This window comes from Mus caroli, chromosome 14 (assembly GCF_900094665.2).
Source record: "Mus caroli chromosome 14, CAROLI_EIJ_v1.1, whole genome shotgun sequence".
Classification (NCBI taxonomy): domain Eukaryota; kingdom Metazoa; phylum Chordata; class Mammalia; order Rodentia; family Muridae; genus Mus; species Mus caroli.
This window is the reverse complement of record NC_034583.1, coordinates 69,426,451-69,445,825: the sequence shown is the minus strand read 5'-3', so window position 1 is coordinate 69,445,825 and position 19,375 is coordinate 69,426,451. Positions and strand designations below refer to the sequence as shown.

General features: G+C 43.5%; 1 protein-coding gene across 10 annotated transcripts in view; it reads left to right on the top strand.

The window, feature by feature from the left end:
* Dgkh (diacylglycerol kinase eta) overlaps positions 1 to 19,375 on the top strand; it is a 163,221-nt gene that overhangs the window by 139,068 nt on the left and 4,778 nt on the right. For 9 of the 10 annotated variants that reach the window (XM_029469092.1, XM_029469095.1, XM_029469094.1 and 6 more), the window contains 9 exons: positions 2,742 to 2,849; positions 5,100 to 5,213; positions 5,471 to 5,605; positions 6,947 to 7,110; positions 8,239 to 8,344; positions 11,237 to 11,329; positions 13,959 to 14,078; positions 14,754 to 14,862; positions 16,282 to 16,412. In XM_029469092.1, the coding sequence (XP_029324952.1) occupies positions 2,742 to 2,849; positions 5,100 to 5,213; positions 5,471 to 5,605; positions 6,947 to 7,110; positions 8,239 to 8,344; positions 11,237 to 11,329; positions 13,959 to 14,078; positions 14,754 to 14,862; positions 16,282 to 16,412 (1,080 nt within the window). The remainder of the gene's footprint in view (positions 1 to 2,741; positions 2,850 to 5,099; positions 5,214 to 5,470; positions 5,606 to 6,946; positions 7,111 to 8,238; positions 8,345 to 11,236; positions 11,330 to 13,958; positions 14,079 to 14,753; positions 14,863 to 16,281; positions 16,413 to 19,375) is intronic. The other variant, XM_029469093.1, reaches the window with a different exon arrangement.

The following is a 19,375-nucleotide window of genomic DNA, read 5'->3' as shown; positions in this document are numbered from 1 at the left end:
CGTACACTTGTAACAGAAAGTAATGCTAAGTCCATAGGTTGGTTAGTGGATGTCAAACGGTAGGTTTTTTTTGTAATCAGCAACTTTCCATTCTTTGAATGTAAACACTGACCCCTGATTTTGAAACCTAAAGCTGAGACTGTGTACGTACAGGTACAAACAGGCTAGATGAGTCTGGCCTGGTCGCTCGTACCTGTGGTCATGGCACTGGAGATGTGGTGGCAGCAGGATCCTGAACCCTGGTCAGCCTGTGCTACACATCCTTACCTAAAAATAAAGTAGATGCTATGTGATGGAAAAAAGAAGCTAAAAATAGTAAAGTAGAATAAAGGAAAACATGCTGATACATGTTAAAAAGTGAAGTGGAAAGTCTCGGAATTCCCTGCCTTTTTTCAGTAAGGAAAAGGAGATCACTTTTTAAGAGTGAGTGTGGAGGGCTGGGTGACAGCTTTTCACCTTGGTGATGCTGTGTGTGGTGGGGAATTCAATGCGGAGCAGAGTCTGCACCAGGCCTGTTTGGGTTCACCTTTCATTCATTATTTTACCCAGATAAGATTTCCCCTCTGGTATGGAAGGATATGGATTTCCTGCGTGGCGTTTGAATTGGTGCCAGCCAAGTTAGGCTTCTGTGTGCTAGTGGATGGAAGAGTGCTTGGTGCGAAATCACGGAGTGAGACAGAAGTCACAGTGCGAACTGAGAAGTGTGGGCCCATACACACTGGGTTTGCCGTGTGGCCTTGGGAAGCTCGTCTAAGCCTAGCTATCGGAACTGCAGGAGAGGTTTATGATCCCGATCCCATGACGGAACTCCAGGGGAAAGCACAACATTCCTTTGCAGTAGAAGGACACTGGGCGGTGTAAATTGGAGGTTCCGCTGAATTAAAGTATACTTGCATTGACAGTGACTTGTCTATAAGAAGCAGGACTTACATGGGTCGAGCAGTTTTCCTTTCTAACTGAAATAGTGATCATACAGTCTTGTGCGTTTTAAGTAGAGAGCGAACGTCAGCAAAAATAAATCACTGGAAAATGCATATTTGTATATATGCTCTCATGACATCCTACCCCTTAGCTGCCATGTCCACCTCAGCATCTACGTTTTATCTAAGAATAAATAAATAGAATAAAACAAAATAAAGTGAAATTAAAATACAATTGAGGAGTGACAAAAATGCCAGTTTTGCTTACACTAAGGAAAAGTCATTCATTTGTAAATAAAAAAGAAGTATTTTTACCTTGTTTTGTGTTTTTAAGACAAGATCTCACTCTGTAGCCCAAACTATCTGGGAACTTGCAGCAATCCTCCTGCCTCTGCCCCACAAGTATGGATTGCAGATGTGTGCCAACACAGTTTGTATAAGTTTACTTTAAAAAAAAAAAATCTGGAGAGGGGCTGAAGAGGTGGTTCAGCCTTTAAGAGCACTGGCTGCTTTTAGAGAATTAAAATTCAACTCCTGGCACTCAGGTGGGCTAATGACCATCTGTCTCTCCAGTTCCAGGGACTCCATCGCCCTCTTCTGGCGTCTTTAGGCACTGTGTTCCTTGATGCCATGTGTAATTACTGTAGCAGCCACAGAGCCCCTTTCCCATGTCAGTGGTAATTTTCATTTAGGTGAATTAGAAGGTGGGAGTGTACCGTGCTATCCAATATGCATAGCTTCCCTTGCCTTTGCATGTAGCTACATGAACAGTACAGCTTTGATTAAAAATGGTGTGTGTGTGTGTGTGTGTGTGTGTGCTTGCATATGTGCAAGTGTACCAAGGTACACATGTGGGTGTCAGAGGACAACTTGGAGATTTTGTTCTTTTCATATACATTTGGGTTCCACATGTTATACTCAAGTTGTCAGGGTTGGTGGCAAGCCCCTTTTCCCCTCTAACCATCTCAGCCCCTGCTCAGCTTTCAGTTTAGATGGTTGCTGGTTACCAAACCCAGGCAAGGACTCAGTTATGGGAAATTTTTGAGTGAGATGAGTGAAATGGAAGCCTGCCCATACAGGGCCCACTTTAGACAGAATGCCTAAAACAAGCACAGAGACTAGAACTGTAGTCCTCAACCTGTGCGTTGCGACCCCCTTGGGGATTGAATGACCTTTTTACTGGGGTCACCTAAGACCATTGGACAAGACAGATAATTATGATTTATGACAGTAGCAAAATCACAGTTATGAAGTAGCAATACGTTTATGGTTGGGGGGTCACCACAGCAAGAGGAACTGTATTAAAGGGTCACAGCATTAGGAAGGTTGGGGACCACTGGGCTAGAAGTTTATAGGTGGTCTGAGGGAGATTCAAGAAAAGGACTGCATGATCTAGGAGGAAAGATGAAGGGAAGTATACTTTTAATTCAATTTTTATAATAATTTCTTTAGTTATTTAAATTTTTTTTATTAAGAGAAAGGATGAAGGCCTTTGTTGTAGACCAGGCTGGCCTCGAACTCAGAAATCCGCCTGCCTCTGCTGTGCTGGGATTAAAGGCGTGCGCCACCACACCGGCCCGTCTCACCCTTTGTAATGTGAGAGTGTGTGTACAAGAAAGCAAGCACCATGGTCACCTTCCTGTCACCATAGCTCTGAAGTAACAGCGTTGCCCTTTTTGACCTTTAAGAGTCTCATGTAGCCCAGGCTGCCCTTGAACTTGCTAAGTAGTTGAGGATGTTCATGAATCTCTGCTCTTCCTGCGTCCATGTCAAAGTGCTGGGACTATAGACATTCTAACCTCCAAGCTTTTTGCCTTGCAGTGTGATGGGCAGTATATACCTCTTCCCAGTCTACAAGGCATAGCGGTGTTGAACATCCCTAGCTACGCAGGAGGCACCAACTTCTGGGGTGGAACCAAAGAGGATGATGTAAGTAGCATAGTGGGGTTGGTGTGTGTGTCCTCAGTGGTAATTACATTCCCAGAATGCCTAGCTTTAAAAGTGTGCCTCACGATACTAATTGCAGGTCAGTACTTACATGATAAATGTGTTACAGTATTTGGAAGGTGTGAGGTAGAATCCTAACATCTTATTTCAACGTTTCCTCTCATGGCTACAGTCTAAGTTTCCCAGAGTTCTGCCATGAAAGGTGTGTACCACCACTCCTGGCAGGGACGTTAGTTCCAGTATTTCTGTTCGCTTAGTACATTCCCCATGTTAGGAAAGAAAAGCCACAGCCGCATGTGTGCGGTACACCACCGTTGCTCTAAAAGGAAGGAGAAGGAGAGTGCAGTTACTGAAGTGGGTGTTTGGTAAAAAGCGGTGTCCATGTCAGGCTCCTGAAGAATCCTACCCTGGTTTCAGTTTGAGGCTTAAACGAGCATGTAAGGTATAGTGCTTGTGATGTGGAAGATACCCAGTTCTACGGAAGTATAGCCCACCCTTTGCCAGCACACCACCAGTCACATATTCTGAAGTTGTGAAATGAGTAGAGTAGGATAAGGTTGACGTCCCTGGACATCCACTAGGCGCTCATTCAGAGGGCTTTATGTTCATTGTTTGACATCCATGTGACCTGATTTCCTTTCCTCCGCCTCCTCTTTACCCTCCTCCTTCTCCTCCTCCTTTTCTTCTTCATTCTTCTCCTCCCCTCCCCCACCCCCGCCCCCATCTGGTATGTGAGCTAGGAATAAGAACTAAGGTTTCTGCACAGACTAGTAGTAGAACCTTGCAAAAACGCTGACCTACATCTTCAGCCCCAAACCTTACCTTTTTGATTTTACCCTTGAAAAGAAAGAGACAGAGTTTCCACAGTGAAGCAACTTGGATCCAGGCGGTTTGGTAACAGAGTTTAGAAGAAGTTATATCAAGCTGTGGCCTCATATTTCCAGGACAACTTTTAATGAGGCTATTCCTTTAGAGTGAGCATTTTTCCAGTCATAATTATTTGTTACATACAGTGAGTGAGAAGTAGCAACCACTACATGGCCATGACTAAATTTAAATCCTTGGCATCAGTTGTGTGAACGTGCACTTAACATAAAAGCATCGTATATATGTCTGAGGAATTTTTGACCCCTGAGATTTCTGTTTCCATACTCAAGAATGCCCTGAGAGGTTGTTATATTAAATTATGAGGCAAGGGTTGGAGAGATGGCTCAGCAGTTGCGGGCACTTCCTGCTCTTACAGAGAACCCAGGTTCAGTTCCCAGCACCCAGCAGCAGCTTGCACTACCTGCAGCTCAGGCTGTCTGTCCTAGTTTTCTTTCTATTACTGTGATAAACTCCACACCATCAGCAACGTGGGGAGAAAAGGGTGTGTTCAGCCCCCATGTCCTGATCTCAGTAGACCTTGGAGGGAAATCAAGGCAGGAACTGAAGCAGAGGCCACATGGAATGTGCCGATAACTGACTTGTCTCCCCGTGGCTTACTCAATCTGCTTTCCTCACACAATCTAGGACTACCTCCTTAGGGGTGGTACTGCCCACAATGGGCAAGCCCCTCACACATCAACCAGTAATCAAGAAAATACCCGAGTCACATGACTACAAGCCAGTTTGATGGAGGCAATTCTTCAATGGGGGTTCCCTCTTCCCAAGTGACCTTTAGTCTGTATCAGGATGATAGAAGCTGATATAGTCTTTTGGTCTCTTCAGGCACCTGCTCTCACCTGCACATATTTACATGCAGATACATTCACATGTGTATCATTAAAAACAAAAACAAATCATTTAAAAAGGTAATAACACAAATATGTGTTGCTTTGAATACTTTAAAAAAAGGGTCTGTAAAACATGCCAAGTGCATAGGGTCACAATTTGCATGTTTTTTACCACCAACTTTTGGGCCTTTGTAGATTCCTGAAAACATCATCTTACCAAAATATCTACCAATTTTATGTGAACTATTTAACAGTTCATATCAAGGTGAATCATTTAGAAACATGTTGGTCTAGAGTGCTGTATGAGGTGTTTGAATATCATATTCATGTGGATGTTGAGACCTGTTTTGAAATTATGCTTATTTTGAGTAGCCCTTGAATATTTCCTTGGGCTATTATTGCTTACCGATGTTTCCCATTTTGCTTTTTATGTTTTTATGGCAGGCTTTATGGGCCTAGTATTTCACTCTACCTAAACAGTTGGTGGAAATGTGTATAATACAGTTTTCCCTTGTAGATATTTGCTGCGCCATCCTTTGATGACAAGATCCTAGAAGTTGTCGCAGTGTTTGACAGTGTGCAGATGGCAGTATCAAGGGTCATTAAATTGCAGCATCACCGGATAGCACAGGTCGGTGTCTCAGGTCAAAGCTCGCCTTATTTCACGGGTAAGGATCAGAGAAGGAAGCTCTTCCCGATTGCCTACACTGCTGGGCTTCTTTAAACACATATAGATGTAAAAGTCATGGCTTTCTGTCATGTCTCACTGTGTCGTAAAGCGTGACGTTCTGTTCCACAGAGTGGAGTCAACCCAAACCCAGATAATGCAGGCCGCATCGATTCTCAGGTTGATCTGTGGTCTCAAGTAATGTGTTGGCTTCATTTCAGTGCCGTACGGTAAAAATCACTATATTTGGCGATGAGGGAGTCCCAGTGCAGGTGGATGGTGAAGCATGGGTCCAGCCTCCAGGGATCATCAAGATTGTGCACAAAAACAGAGCTCAGATGCTAACCAGAGACAGAGTATGTAACTTTCATTTTATTGGTTTAACTGTGTGAGTGTTGGGGGAGGTGTGGGACGTACATGTAAGTAAGTGAGGTGGTGACACAAGCCAGAAGATGAACACTGGATCCCCTGGAGCTCGAGGTCCAAGTGGTTGTGAGCCCCCTAAGGTGTGTGCTGTCATCCTCTGCAAATGTATTACAACCAATGAGCCATCTCTCTGTCCTCCAGAATTTTATCAAATCATTTCAAAAGTTGGAAATTAAGAAAAATAGAAAACATTGAAAGCAACGTAAATTATCTCTTAAATGCACTATGTATCATGTTTGAAGCATGTAGCTCACTGGAGTTTTAAGTATGAACAGTTACTTGGTTTTAAGTTGAGTACTCTTGTTTTGTTTTGTTTTGTTTTGCAACTTTGAGGTTTGCTGGGCAGTTGAGCAGCAAGTACATAGAACTGTTCCTGTATATTCCTTTCCTTCCACCACCCCCCACCACACAGAAATTCCCATCGCTCATATGCTGTACACACATGTAGTGTGGAACAGCTTTTACAACTGGTGATCTATTAATATATTGTTAACTGCCAGGCGTGGTGGCATCCACCTTTAACTCCAACACTTGGGAGGCAGAGACAGGTCAACCTCTGTTAGTTCTAGCCACCCCGGTCTACATATTGAGTTCCAGGCTAGCCAAGGCTATACAGTGAAACTGTCTCAAACATACACACATGCATACATACATACATACATACATACATATAGAAAAATACACGTGGGCACACTCACATATGCACACACACTAATACATTCTCACACATTCCCACACGTGCACTCCCATTCACCCCCACGGCCCCTCCCCCACACAGGCTCAGCTTCACACTCCCAGAGGGCATTGTTCTCTCTGCTGTTGACCTGTGTTCTGTCTTCTTTCTCCCTTTCTCATCTTATCCCTGGCAACCATTGTTCTTTCTAACCACCTCCATAGTTTAGTCTTCTACAAATATTTTTAGTTAAGGTCAGCCCTTAACTAATAAGGCTGACAGTATTCATACCATTAGTAAAAGAGTGAAGTGAAATAAAATTATGATCAATCACTCATTGGATAAATAAAGACTGAAGCATAAGCACTATTTATGAACATCAGTGGTGTAATCATCTTTATTGGTCATTTTTCTCTCTTTAATATCATGCAGTGAAAGACTTGAAAAACCCCTTTCACCAGTTTAGTGAGTTCTTAGAATAGAGCAAAGCACTCGGAGTTCCAGACTCGTGCGCGTGCAGGTGCGCGCACGTGCTTGTGTGTGTGTGTGTGTTTAGTTATGTTAGTCTCCAGTTCCTTGCCATCTTGGTTTTAAATAGGCCTTTGAAAGCACCCTGAAGTCTTGGGAAGACAAGCAGAAGTGTGACTCTGGGAAGCCAGTTCTTCGAACCAACCTGTACATCCATCCCGCCCCTGACCTGGCAACAGAGGAAGTGTCACAGATGCGGCTCTGCTCCCAGGCTGCGGAGGAACTCATCACTAGGTAAAGGGCTTCTGCTGGAGAATTTGGCTGGGAGAACTCTGGTCTTGGCCAGTTGTGTTGTCTTACGTTGTTTTGATGCCTAGGGTAGTAATAAGGGATGTGTTGGCTTATTTCATTAGCTGTCTCCTGCAGGCCTAGGCTATATCTTGCCCCCTCTCTTGGATCTTCCACACATGTTGTCTATAGTCTACATGTTATGCAGCTTGGAAAACAATGATGAATGTCCTGACACACACTCTCATAAGTATATCTGCACTACCACTTGTTGCCCTGGAACTGCTCACTGTGTGTGAGATGTTGGAAGAAGTCTGAACATGAGCCATGTTCCCACACGTCATGAGACAGAACAAACAGTTGTAGAGTAGTTTCTGGCAATGTACTCCAAAGATTTAGAGACAACACATACTTGTCCTTCTAGACAGAAAGGGGAGAGAGATCTTTGAAAAATGAGTTTGATGAATGTAAAAGAATGTATAAAAGTCGGCCAGGTGTTGGTGACACGTGCCTTTATCTCAGCACTTGGGAGGCAGAGGCCAACCTGGCCTACAGAGCGAGTTCTAGGGCAGCCAAGGTGACACAGAGAGGTGTCCTGCCTCAGAAAACAGAACAGAAAACCAACAGGATATAAAACGCACTACGATAGAACTAAATTTCAGAATGGAAGGGAGGCTGGGACAAGATCTTTGACTTCTCCTTACCTGTCAGCTCGCATGTGGGACTGGATTCTCAGCCTGCCACTCGGCACATAGATTCGGTCTCTGCAAGCCTCCATCTGAGGACTTGAGAAAGTATCATCATAGGCTGTGGACATTAACTGTTCTAATGTATATAATAAAACAGTTAGCATGGAGGTGATGAATATGTGAGTCGTGCCCTGGTGTGTTGCATTTGAAGTTTCAAAGAATGACAGATCAGTTTCTGGAGTGCAACTGATAGAGCAGCGGCGCTGTATGTTCAAGTCCTGGGCTCAACGGCAATACCAGAGCAAACCCACAAAGAAGTGGATGTCTTGGTGACGTGAAAGTCACACTTTCCAGTAATGCTCTCTGCAAGCCAGGGGACACTCTTCAGAAGGCTAGTCTTCAGTGATGCCCCAAAGTGTCTATTTTGTCTCATTCTTCCTTTTAGGATTTGTGACGCAGCCACGATTCACTGTCTCCTGGAGCAGGAGCTGGCACATGCAGTGAATGCCTGCTCACACGCCCTGAACAAAGCCAACCCACGCTTCCCGGAGGTGAGGATTGAATGGTAAATTCTCACTCCACAGATTCTTTTGGCATTTCAGCTACTGTAGAACACTGGAGAGACACTCCCTGCGAAAGACAGCAGTGTCTTTCTGTTGCTATGATTCAAACACTGTAACCAAAAGCAACTCGAGGAAGGAAGATTTCCTTCGAGTTTCATTTTTTTATTTGGCTGACTTGTGTCCATCACAGTCCATCATGAAGTCAGCTTATAACTCAGGCAGGAATCAGAGCAGAAGGCAGGAAGGAGTGTTGCTCTGCCTTGCTCTTCAGGCTCACCTTCAGGGGCCGTGTACCTCCCAGGACCATGCCACTAAGGTGGCACTGCCCACAGCAATCAGGAAAATACTCCACAGACTTGCCCGCCGGCCAGTCTGATGGAGACATTTTCTCAGTTGAGGTTTGTTCTTCCCAGAAGACTCTAGTTTGTGTCAAATTGATAATCTAATGATCACAGGTTCTTCATGAGTTTCTACAAGAAGCTTATAGCAGATCTGAGGCCATGATTTTGTTTACCTTTTCCTGCCATCCATCTGTCCATCCATTCATCTAGCCATCCATTTATCCATCCATCCATCTATAATCTCCCTACTCTTAATTTTTCTGCATTTCTTTCTATTTTACTTGCAATCATTTGTCACCTTGACATCTTTCAAGTCTTTCTACTGCTTTTATTAAATTTCTTTCTTCCTTTTCTTACCCCCTATTTCTTTCTTTTCTTTTCTTTTCTTTTCTTTTCTCTTCTCTTCTTTTCTTTTCTTTTCTTTTCTTTCTCTCTCTCTCTTTCTTTCTTTCTTTCTTTCTTTCTTCCTCTCTCCCTTCCTTCCTTCCTTCCTCCCTCCCTCCCTCCCTCCCTCCCTCCCTTCCTTCCTTCCTTCCTTCCTTCCTTCCTTCCTTCCTTCCTTCCTTTTGGGGATGGAAGGTAGCCACAGAGGACATGTGGAGATCAGAAGACAGTTTGCAAGAGTGAATTCTCCCTTTCCACTGTGTGGTTTCTAGGGGTTAAACTGAGCCATCAGGCTGGGTGGCAAGCACCTTCCCTGCTGACTCATTCCACAGGCCAGACTATTCATCTGTCTCCCTTTCTTCCTTCTTCCTCTTGATTTACCCTCTCCCCCTGACTCTAAAAGAAAAGACAAACCTAGAAATGATCATATGAGCTTGGTTGGAGATGTTCAGTCAGTTCTTGGTTTGGCTTTGATACCCTACTTTACTTTTTGCTAAATTGTTGATGTTTCTGTAGTTTTTAATGTATGTGTCGATAAGTGGAGTGGGTATAATTATAACTCTTAGAATGTGAACTACTGTGCAACAGGAGTCTAGAAAAAGCTGATACCTTTATTTTATTCTTTTAATTATTCAATTGAAATTACCCAAACTAGTGTTCTATTAAATCTACTGTGTGTGCATGATTAAAGCTCAAAAATCAATGTATTTGGAAGCATTGAGCGAAAATAGATAGAACTGCAGTTGAAGCACCGTGGAGGGGTGAGCCCCTCTCTGTCCAGTAGAAAACTCTGTGTCTAACCTTTGACTCTCCCATGGCTGCACTACCTTAATTGTCTGCTATTGACCAGTAGTGGTAAAAAGTCACTAACATACACCTTTTTGTGTGATTTTTACTTACTTATATTTTATGTGTATGTATGTGTTTTATTTTAGTGTATTAGTATGTAGTATGTGCCTGAATGTATGTCTGTACACCATATGTTTGTGGTATCCTTGGAAGCCAGAAGAGGGTAGCAGATCTCCTGGGACTGCAGTTACAGGTGATTGTGAGCTGCCTGCTGTGTGGGTGTTTGAAATGGAACCTGGATCCTCCGGATGGGCAGGCAGTGCCTGTAACTACTGAGACCCGCCTCCAGCCCCATAACACACACCTTATACATTACATATAAGCACGGCAGCACAGAACTACCTGGGAAACTGCTCAGGCAGAGACTAGTTATGTCACTTAGAACTTTAAGCAGAGGCCACCAATACATGAATCCCCACAAGAGCCACGGAGATGCTTACAGTAGTGAAGTCCGTTCTTCATTTCCCCGCAGTGTGATTTCCTAGGGCACTGTACATTTGTGTACACTTTCCCCAACTGAAATTGACGCTATTTTTGTGAGTACATGAGTACATTTTTCAAAGGGGTTTATTCTGTTTTTAACTCTGTATGTGTGTCTCTGTGTTTATGTGTCTGTATTGGGATATAGGCAGGTGACTGCAGGTACCACCCCTGAAGGCCAGAAGAGGGCCTTAGATTCCATGGAGGTGGAGTTCAGCAGTTGTGAACCACCTGACATTGTGCTAGGAACTGAACTCAGGTCCTGTAAGAACAGCAAGTGCTCTTCACTGATGAGTGTCTCCCCTCCCCCACGTTTTGATTGTTTAATCTGTGCCTGTATTGTACTATTCATGACCTGTTTAACTTTCTCTTAATCTTGTCTGATATTTCTTAGCTATACAGTTCGTCTTCAAGATTCTTCAAATTGTCAAAAATCTACAAAAATATGCATAACTGAACCTCCGCTGTTCAAACCCATGATATGCAAAGATCGCCTGTGTAATTGGATAATAATCTTCCTTTGAGACATAAATTTCTTTGATTTAACTTTTATAGCAATATATTTATTAGTTCTAGCATATATGTACTTGTAGATAGGAGATGTGATCCCGAGTAAATATATTTTAGTTGATTCTTCTGATTCTGTAATCTATTAATTAACAGAGATAACCTTATTAATAAACCTGTGTACAAAATCTTGAATCTGTTATGGAATTTTGGCGGTACTTTTGAAAATCACTTACACTGAGAGGACAATTTACAGAACGTATTGGTGAGGGGGTTTTCGTTTAATGTGGAAATGTCTATCTTTGTTATTCTCTTCTAGAGCCTTACGAGAGACACTGCCACCGAGATAGCCATCAACGTCAAGGCGCTCTATAATGAGACAGAGGCTTTGCTAGTTGGCAGGGTCCCTTTGGTAAGAAGAAATGAATGATGACTGTTCTAGTTTGCTTCTTTGCCTGTGATACAGTGTGGCCAAAAGCAAATTAGAGAGGAAAGGGGTTGTTTCATCTTACAACGCCCAGGTCATCCATCCATCACTGAGGGAAGTCAGAGCTGAGTCCCAGAGGCAGGAAGTGAACAGAGAGCACTGAGGAACTCGCCTGCTTCTGTGCTCAAGCGCAGCAGTCCAGAGCCAGCCGCCTGTGTGCAGCACTGCCCACCAGGGGCTGGGCCCTCCTTCATTAGTTAGCAATTAAGAAAATGCCCTACAGACATGCCACGGGAAATTCCTCATCTGAGGTTCCTTTTTCCCGTGTGACAATGGGTTTGTGTCAAGTTGACACCTGAAGCTCACACTGAGAGTCGTCCATGTGGTGGAGTAAGATTGCCTTGCTTCGTTAGGGAGTGTGCACTGAGCCAACCTCCGACCTCCATTCTTGGACCTTCCTTTTGGTCAGACTTTTGCCTTCAGGAAAGCAATGCTAATCTCTAGAGCTATCCTTGAGGCCACCATCTTCTCATACTAACCCTCTCTCGGCCTTGAGAGATGTGAGCTATATAGGTATAGTAGCCTTTCCTCAGCTACTCACACTTGTACAAACTTAGGAGAAGTCACAGTCTCATTCCCCCAGTGAATACTGGAAATATTATTGGTATGGTCTTCCAGATTTGCTCTATAAACATTGTATTTCAAGACTGTATTTTAACTCAGTTTGGTCCTGGAAATCAAGTGTTAAGAAAGTGTGAATCTGGCTAAAGCCCACAGGCCTGAAACATAAACACAGCCCTTTCTGTAAAAACACCTGAATTGTTTTTAAGTGTTCTGACATTGAATCTTGTGACCACCTGGAATTAGGCTTGTAGAAGGCCTAATACATTAGCTGTCTTTCCCTTCCTTGTGTCTCTTTGAATGATCCCAAAGCATTTCTTGTTATAGAAGTCTCATCTGTTTGGGCAAATATAAACCAACGTAAATTATGTAAGTTATTACCGATGTAGTCTGTGAAGTGGTGGGCTGGGAACTGGAGCGTGGTGTCCTGCTGGGTTCTGTGGTCCAGCGGGATATGCCACTGGAGTCTCCTTTCTGCTTAAGACACCCAGAGGCTCTGTGGGGTCCATTTCTCTTCACCACCTCCCAGGGAACTGAAACACAGCTTCCTGGACCACAGGGTGGCCGTCTCCACTCCCGTGACACAGAGCTAGTAGCTAGTATTGGTTACTTGTTGGTAGGATCGGTGGAGGCCCCGCCGGCTATTGCTGGTACTATTATTGTTAATCAGAATCTTCTATTATTGCTCTTACAAGATAAGCCTCCCAGAAATCCTGTGGGCTGTGATTAAGGTTCCAGTTTTCAAATTGAGATGTGCGGTTTGCGTGTCACTTGAAAGACTTTTAAGGTCATTTATGATAAGAAAGAAATAGAAGCATAACTTTGTCCTTTACACCCAAAGTGCTCTGATGTATTGTATTTAGTGATTATATTATATTAAAACATAAGAAATTTCTCCTTCCATTATCTATTCCTCTGTGATCTTCAAACATAGACGTTTGGTTTGAAATATGACCCGGTAAATTTTACCCAAAGTCTTAACAATAATACGATAATAATTTATTATATTTGAGAGCATCAAAGTTTATTTGTCATTTTACTTCCAGAACAATTGTGAAATACCATGTAATCAATTTTGTCAGATATACATTCTTATATTAAAAGAAAGTGGTAAATTGTCATACAATAGGGTGGGAAAATCTTATTTTTATTAACTACTGGGAAATAGATACTTTCAATATTACAAGGAATCTACAACAAAAAGATGCTTATTATAACAGACAATAATGATAACCTCAGAATTTTCTTAAATTCTGTGAACATCAGTGCCGGTACTGTGTGGTTTTAAAAGAGTCTAGAAAGGGGTTGAGTAGCTGAAAGAATTCTCAGAAATACTCTAGTTACATTGTGCTAAGAGGAAACTAAGGTGCCTGAAGTCAGTTACCCTTCCTAAAGTTGTATAGCTAATAACCACGCCACGGCTAAGATCTCATTGACTGCCTTCCAAGTCTGCGCATCGTAGTATCTCCCTCAAATATGTTACAGTCAACAATTGGCCACTATATTCTCCTTAAAGCAGCCACATCCAGTGGCAAATTACTATCCCTTTGGCTGACTCCTCATTTTCATTTTTCCCTAAACTTTTTCTTTTGATTTGCCAGGATGTGTGTGTGTGTGTGTGTGTGTGTGTGTATTTGTGTGATGTACTCTTTATATGATGGGTATTTGATTACGATTAGTTTAAAACTTATTTGTTTATGGAACAAATCTATAAGTCAGAAGAATTTCGACAAATATGACAGTTGAGAGATATGTGCTTGCAAGCACAGTTAGGATGGGGGAGGGGATGGGTATGAGGGCCAAGAAGCACTAAGCTCAGTAGTTCTGGAGGGGAGATGATTCAGTCCCTCCAGTTACATATATCGACTCTGGGATTAGGAGTTAGGACAGTCCGCCAGTTTATCAGAAGGGAAGGTGCTCTAGGTGGCCTAGTTGTTGTGTGAAGTTGGTCACTGAGTCTCGATTTGTTTCCCTCTCCCCTGCTGGCGACTAGCACTTGGAATCTCCTCACGAAGAGCGGGTGTCCAGTGCCTTACACTCTGTGGAGATGGAGCTTCAGAAGTTAACAGAGATCCCCTGGCTTTATTACATCCTCCGCCCCAGTGAGGACGAGGTACGTCACATCCAGCCTATCGAATGTGGACAGTAAGACCTCAGAGTCTGGACTTCCCTTTGAAATGAGACAAGTCAGGGAAGTGAAGTTCGAATGCTTCTTTGAAATGTTTTGTCGTTGAGAGAGGAAGGGCCTTTTTGTGAACCTGGGCATTTAGTGGAGTAGTACGCGTTCAGTATTCAGGACCCATTTGTGCTGGCTAGTTTTATGTCAGCTAGACACCAGCTAGAATTGGTTAGGAAGAGGGAACCTCGGTTTAAAAATGTACCTATTACATTAGGCTATAGGGAAGCCTATAAGGCATTCTCCTTATTAGTGATGGATGGGGAAAGGCTCAGCCCCTTGTGGGTGAGGCCACCCCTGGGCTGGTGGTCTGGGTTCTATAAGAAAGCAGGCTGAGTTAAGCCCTGAGGAGCAGGCCACTAACTAGGCAGCTCCCCTCTGTGGCCTCTGCATCAGCTCCTGCCTCCAGGTTTCTGCCCTGACTTCTCAGCGATGGACGATAATATGGAAATGTAAGCTGAACCGTAAATCCTTTCCTCTCTGTGTTACGTTTGGTCTTGGTGTCCATCGCAGCAAAACAAATCCCAATTAGGACAGCATTCTTAGTTTATACTTGCTAACAGAGCGTCGTTTTGTTTTTGTTTTTGTTTTTGTTTGGCTTGAATTTTGCAGGAGCCTCCTCTGGATTGTACCAAAAGAAACAACAAAAGCACAGTCTTTCGCATAGTGCCAAAGTTTAAAAAGGAAAAGGCTCAGAAACAGAAAACAAGTTCGCAGCCTGGTAGGTGGTCCCACAGTGCGGGGGCGGGGATAACTTGACAAAAAGTTATTGGTGAGGGCAGGGGAATACTCTAAAACTAGGTAGGGGTAAGCACTTCCCAGCATTGTAAATATACTAAATATCAGCAAATTGTATACTTTAAAATGGTTAAGATGGCACATTGAACCAGGCAAGCCATGTCATACTCAGTATGTCCAGGTAGTGGTGAGAATTCGGGGTTATAAATGGAAGGAGAGGAGGCAGGCACTAAGTTGTCTCTGTTCTGACCAGTTGAGTCAATGTGTCCATTCAGAGTAACCTTTATCTTCTCAATAGCTGCTTCAGACATCAGTGAATAACTTTGTTTTCTTCTCAGAGTTTAAAAAAAAAATCCAGATGGCTTTGATAAGGGGAGCATAGACATTTTCCTTTTCCCAGCTTGCTAAATCTATGTTTTCACTGGAGTTTCAGATCCCCCTTTTTCCTGTTTTAAGGACACAGTGCCACCCTTTGGTAATAAATACCAAAGCCTGTGCTACTTACATTCTCCGCAGATCCAAGGTTTTCTGTACCCTGCTGCTTCCCCTAGCTCCACCCCTTAGAGGTTAGCTTTATGCTATCTGTACCCTGGGAGTTCTATGTCTACATCTGCCTTTCGTAATGAAATCACTTTATAAATTCTTGGAAGAATTTCATACATTCTTAGGGGAATTTTATAAATCCTTCTGTGGTTTTCATAAACGGTGATATAAAATCTTACATCTACAGGAATAGTTATTGAGCCATCTTTAAAAACCAAACATAAGGGGGAAAAAAGTAGGTTTTTGCATGGAAGATTTGAAAGAACAGTTATCCATACTGAAAAGTAGCATCCAGCGAATCTTGGGCAGCAGCCTGAACGTTTTTTTAATGACAATGTAGTGATCTGTGGCCATTTATTGTTGCAGTTATCAGTAAGAGTCAGTAGAGGCAACACTTAGCGTCTGCAAGGTTTTAAGCATATCACTGGTTAAGACCAAGGAGCCCAGAGCAGATTCTAAGGCTAGAGTTTGTAGTTTGTTTCTAACTAGACACATTCACCTGTGGTCTTAAGGAAAGACATCGGAGCTCATTCTGATTTTTGCATCATGAAACCACCTGGTGACACAAAATTAATGCCCTGACACATATTGTGTGGTTTTGATGAGAAGCTGGACTATGGCTGATGGCGAGGGAGGCGAGGGTGCAGGTGGCACCCATCTTTGATTAGTCATAATTGTATCTATCGTTGGCAGTCTGTAACCTGCATGGGGAGGGCCGAGGAGCCCCCGTCGAAGCATCCGCTTTCACCATCCCTTTGCTAGCGCCCCCTGCTGTCTGTCTCGGTTTTCTGGCTGACCTTTGCTCTGTAACGCATTGCGCATGTAGACATTAAGGGGGTTTTGCTCTTAACTTTGGTAGTTCAGAATTGGGGCACAGAGGAAGTTGCTGCTTGGCTGGATCTGCTCAATTTGGGAGAGTACAAAGAAATCTTCATCCGTCATGACGTCAGAGGGGCTGAACTTTTGCATCTGGAAAGACGAGACCTTAAGGTATTTTTTTTTCTTTGCGCTTCTCTTTGGCTTTTGACATTTTTCTTGCAATGCAGAATCTTTCCTCCTGTGTGTGAGTCCTCTGTCATGTGCTTTTGGCTTGGCTTGCGTTATGCAACTGTGCGCTCATTCCTCACATTTGTTTGTAGTCCTTGTGTGCTTCTGCAGTGAGGATGTCTGCAGTGTTTTCCTGTCAGAATTCTCACAGCAGATGCACAGCATGCACCTTGTGACATCTCTCTGTATCCACTGGCATGGCTGTTCCCGTCCTCACGTTTTCAAGTGGGTCAAGTTTCTACCACCTCATTGTGTCGCAGCCGCACGAATGGCAGTGACTGTTGTTAGAAAAGACTAAAAATGAATGGAATATAAAGTTAACTAAAAATTAATGTAAAATACAATATGAGATTATAGACGAGACAGAAGTGATAATTTAGAGTTCTCTGATGTTACTGTGTTTCTAAGCTGAACTTTGAAGAGCATATAAATAACTAGACAGTGTATCAAAGCTTCCTTCATGGCACAGTGTTGGTGTCCTTTTAGTCTCAAAAGGAAACACTTCATTTTCTTAGTAAATGGAGCTAAAAATATGCCTAGCTGCTTTCTCTGTCATAGGCCAGAACATGAAAACCTTCACTGGTGGCGAGCAGCGATTCCACGTTAGCCTTTGTGTACAGATTAGAATAGCGTAAGCTGGGTTATTCTGCCCAGGATTTAACGAGAATGATAGGAGCTAGAGAGATGGATCGGTCGCTAAAGCCCTGCTGTACAAGCCTGGGAACATGAGGTCAGTCACAGCACACATGCAAACAACAACAGCAACAAGGCATCTTAATGCGTCTTAAACCTCAGAACTGGGGGTGAGCAGAGACAGGATCTAGCCAATGATCTCTAAACTGAATGAGAGACCCTGCCTCAAAACTTACGGTGCTGGAGGAAGACACACATCAGCTTCTGGCTTCTACATGCACACACATGCAGAAAACCATGTGTGGTGGGTGGGAGTTTTCGATATATTCTCACAGCGTGCTGCCGCTTTACAGCTCCGCTAAGTAATACTGCGTCACGATCCCTTTCCACCCTAGATGGTGTTCTAGCATGCATAGAGTTAGGACCTTTCAGCGATTTGTAACTCTTGTGCTTTCATTTGCGTAGTTTAGTGGAGATCTTGGCCCTAGTGATGGATAGTGTAAAATTCATATCTTTATTGCAGAGTTGTACAGTGTTTTAGCAGATCAAAAGAAGAATACTGCCCCTATCTGAACATTGTTAGCTCTGATAATAATAAAATAATAGACAGCTTATTCTGTTAGTCTTAACTGATGCAGCTCAGGATACACAGTGTGAGAGCTCATAAATCAGAGATTGACTTCAAAGCTTGAAATGAACGCATACCCATGTGCACACACATGATGCTCGCCCAGAGCTGTGGTGGCTTATTATAGCTAGTGTTTGTGTGACTTCTGGTGACCTTGGCAGGTTGCACTATTTATTGAAGAACCAGTTGCTGGTCAATGGAGTATGCTAGATTCTCTCAGTGTCATCTTTCTGGACGCTCACATCATACATGTTCTGAACTTATGTGTCTTAAAGTACACATAGATGCATACATGTTCATGTTCATGAATATATATACAGATGTATACTCAGCACATGTATAAATATGCATACACATATATTGAATGTAGTAAATACTTTTCAAATTAACATTTGTCTGCATACACACAAGACACCACATTAGTTAGTGACCTGTGGGAGGAGAGAGCGAGCATAAGAAGGAAGGAGAAGGCTGAGGACGACTTTACTGAACCTCCTCATTCGCTTTTCATGGCTTGGTTTTGCTCTCTTCGTGTTTTTCATCCCAGTTATATTCTCTCCCTTGCCACTTTAGAAATCTGTATTGACATTTAACACTTTTGGTTCTGAAATAGGGTATGGGTGATGGCAAGAGGCCATTTTGAACAGAAGGAGCCTCCTGGAACACAAAACCACAAAGCTGGCGAGCAGCTTCCCTCTTTCCCGTGTGCGAGCTTCAGAAGAGGCAGAGCCATAGACTAGCTCCTGCGTGCTGGGGAAGGATTACCTCCTGCCGAGTCTTCCTCCACACACCCGCTGGCTGCTTCAACTCCTGTTTATGAATATGACAGGGATTAACAATCTTCTCTCACCTTGACCTCATGAGTGAACTGTAGGGTTCTGTTACCAACCGGCCGCTGATCCTTGGGCATCGCAAAGGGCGTAGATCTTACTGTATCCCAGAGGGACTCTCACCTTCTGCCTCTCTCCTGCTTCGTCTCCTCACCAGCTCTGCATTTCGCTGAACCCTGCCCCCAGCCCCTCGGGTGCTGGAAGTGGATAAACCCAGAATCATATTTAGCTTCTTCCCCTTCCTGATCCATCTCGCCATTCTAGCCAAATTTTTAAGTTGTAGATTCCGCTCCATCGTTGCTCTCGGGTTCTTCCCAGGATCTTCCATCACACTGCACCCCACATCCCACCTTTCCGTGGAAGATCATCTCGTTGTCCCTCTGACTCTCCAGTCTAGAACCCACCCCTGTGATGGGTTGCCATCTTCAAACAAGTATATGACTTTTCTGCTTTAGGCCTTCCAGAAAGCTTCTTGTTCTTATGAGAACAGTGGCGTCCATCTCTGAAGAGACAGACCCAAAGGCCCTGCCTATTTACTCACCCTCTTGTCCATGGCCTCTTACTGGCCCCATGGCCCAGCCACTTTGGTCTCCTGGCTTAAAAACACTGTTTCTGACCATGAGAATGTGTGCTCATGGCTTATGTCTCACTATCCCACACCCAGTTAACTCCTTCCCTCAGCTCAGCCCAAGCATCCCTTCTTTAACATGGGAGATTACCAAACAACTGAAGATAACAACCTGACAGCCTAACTTGCCTATGAGAAACATTTCTAACATGCTTTAGCAGAAGAAGAGGCAGGCAGTGATTTTTTT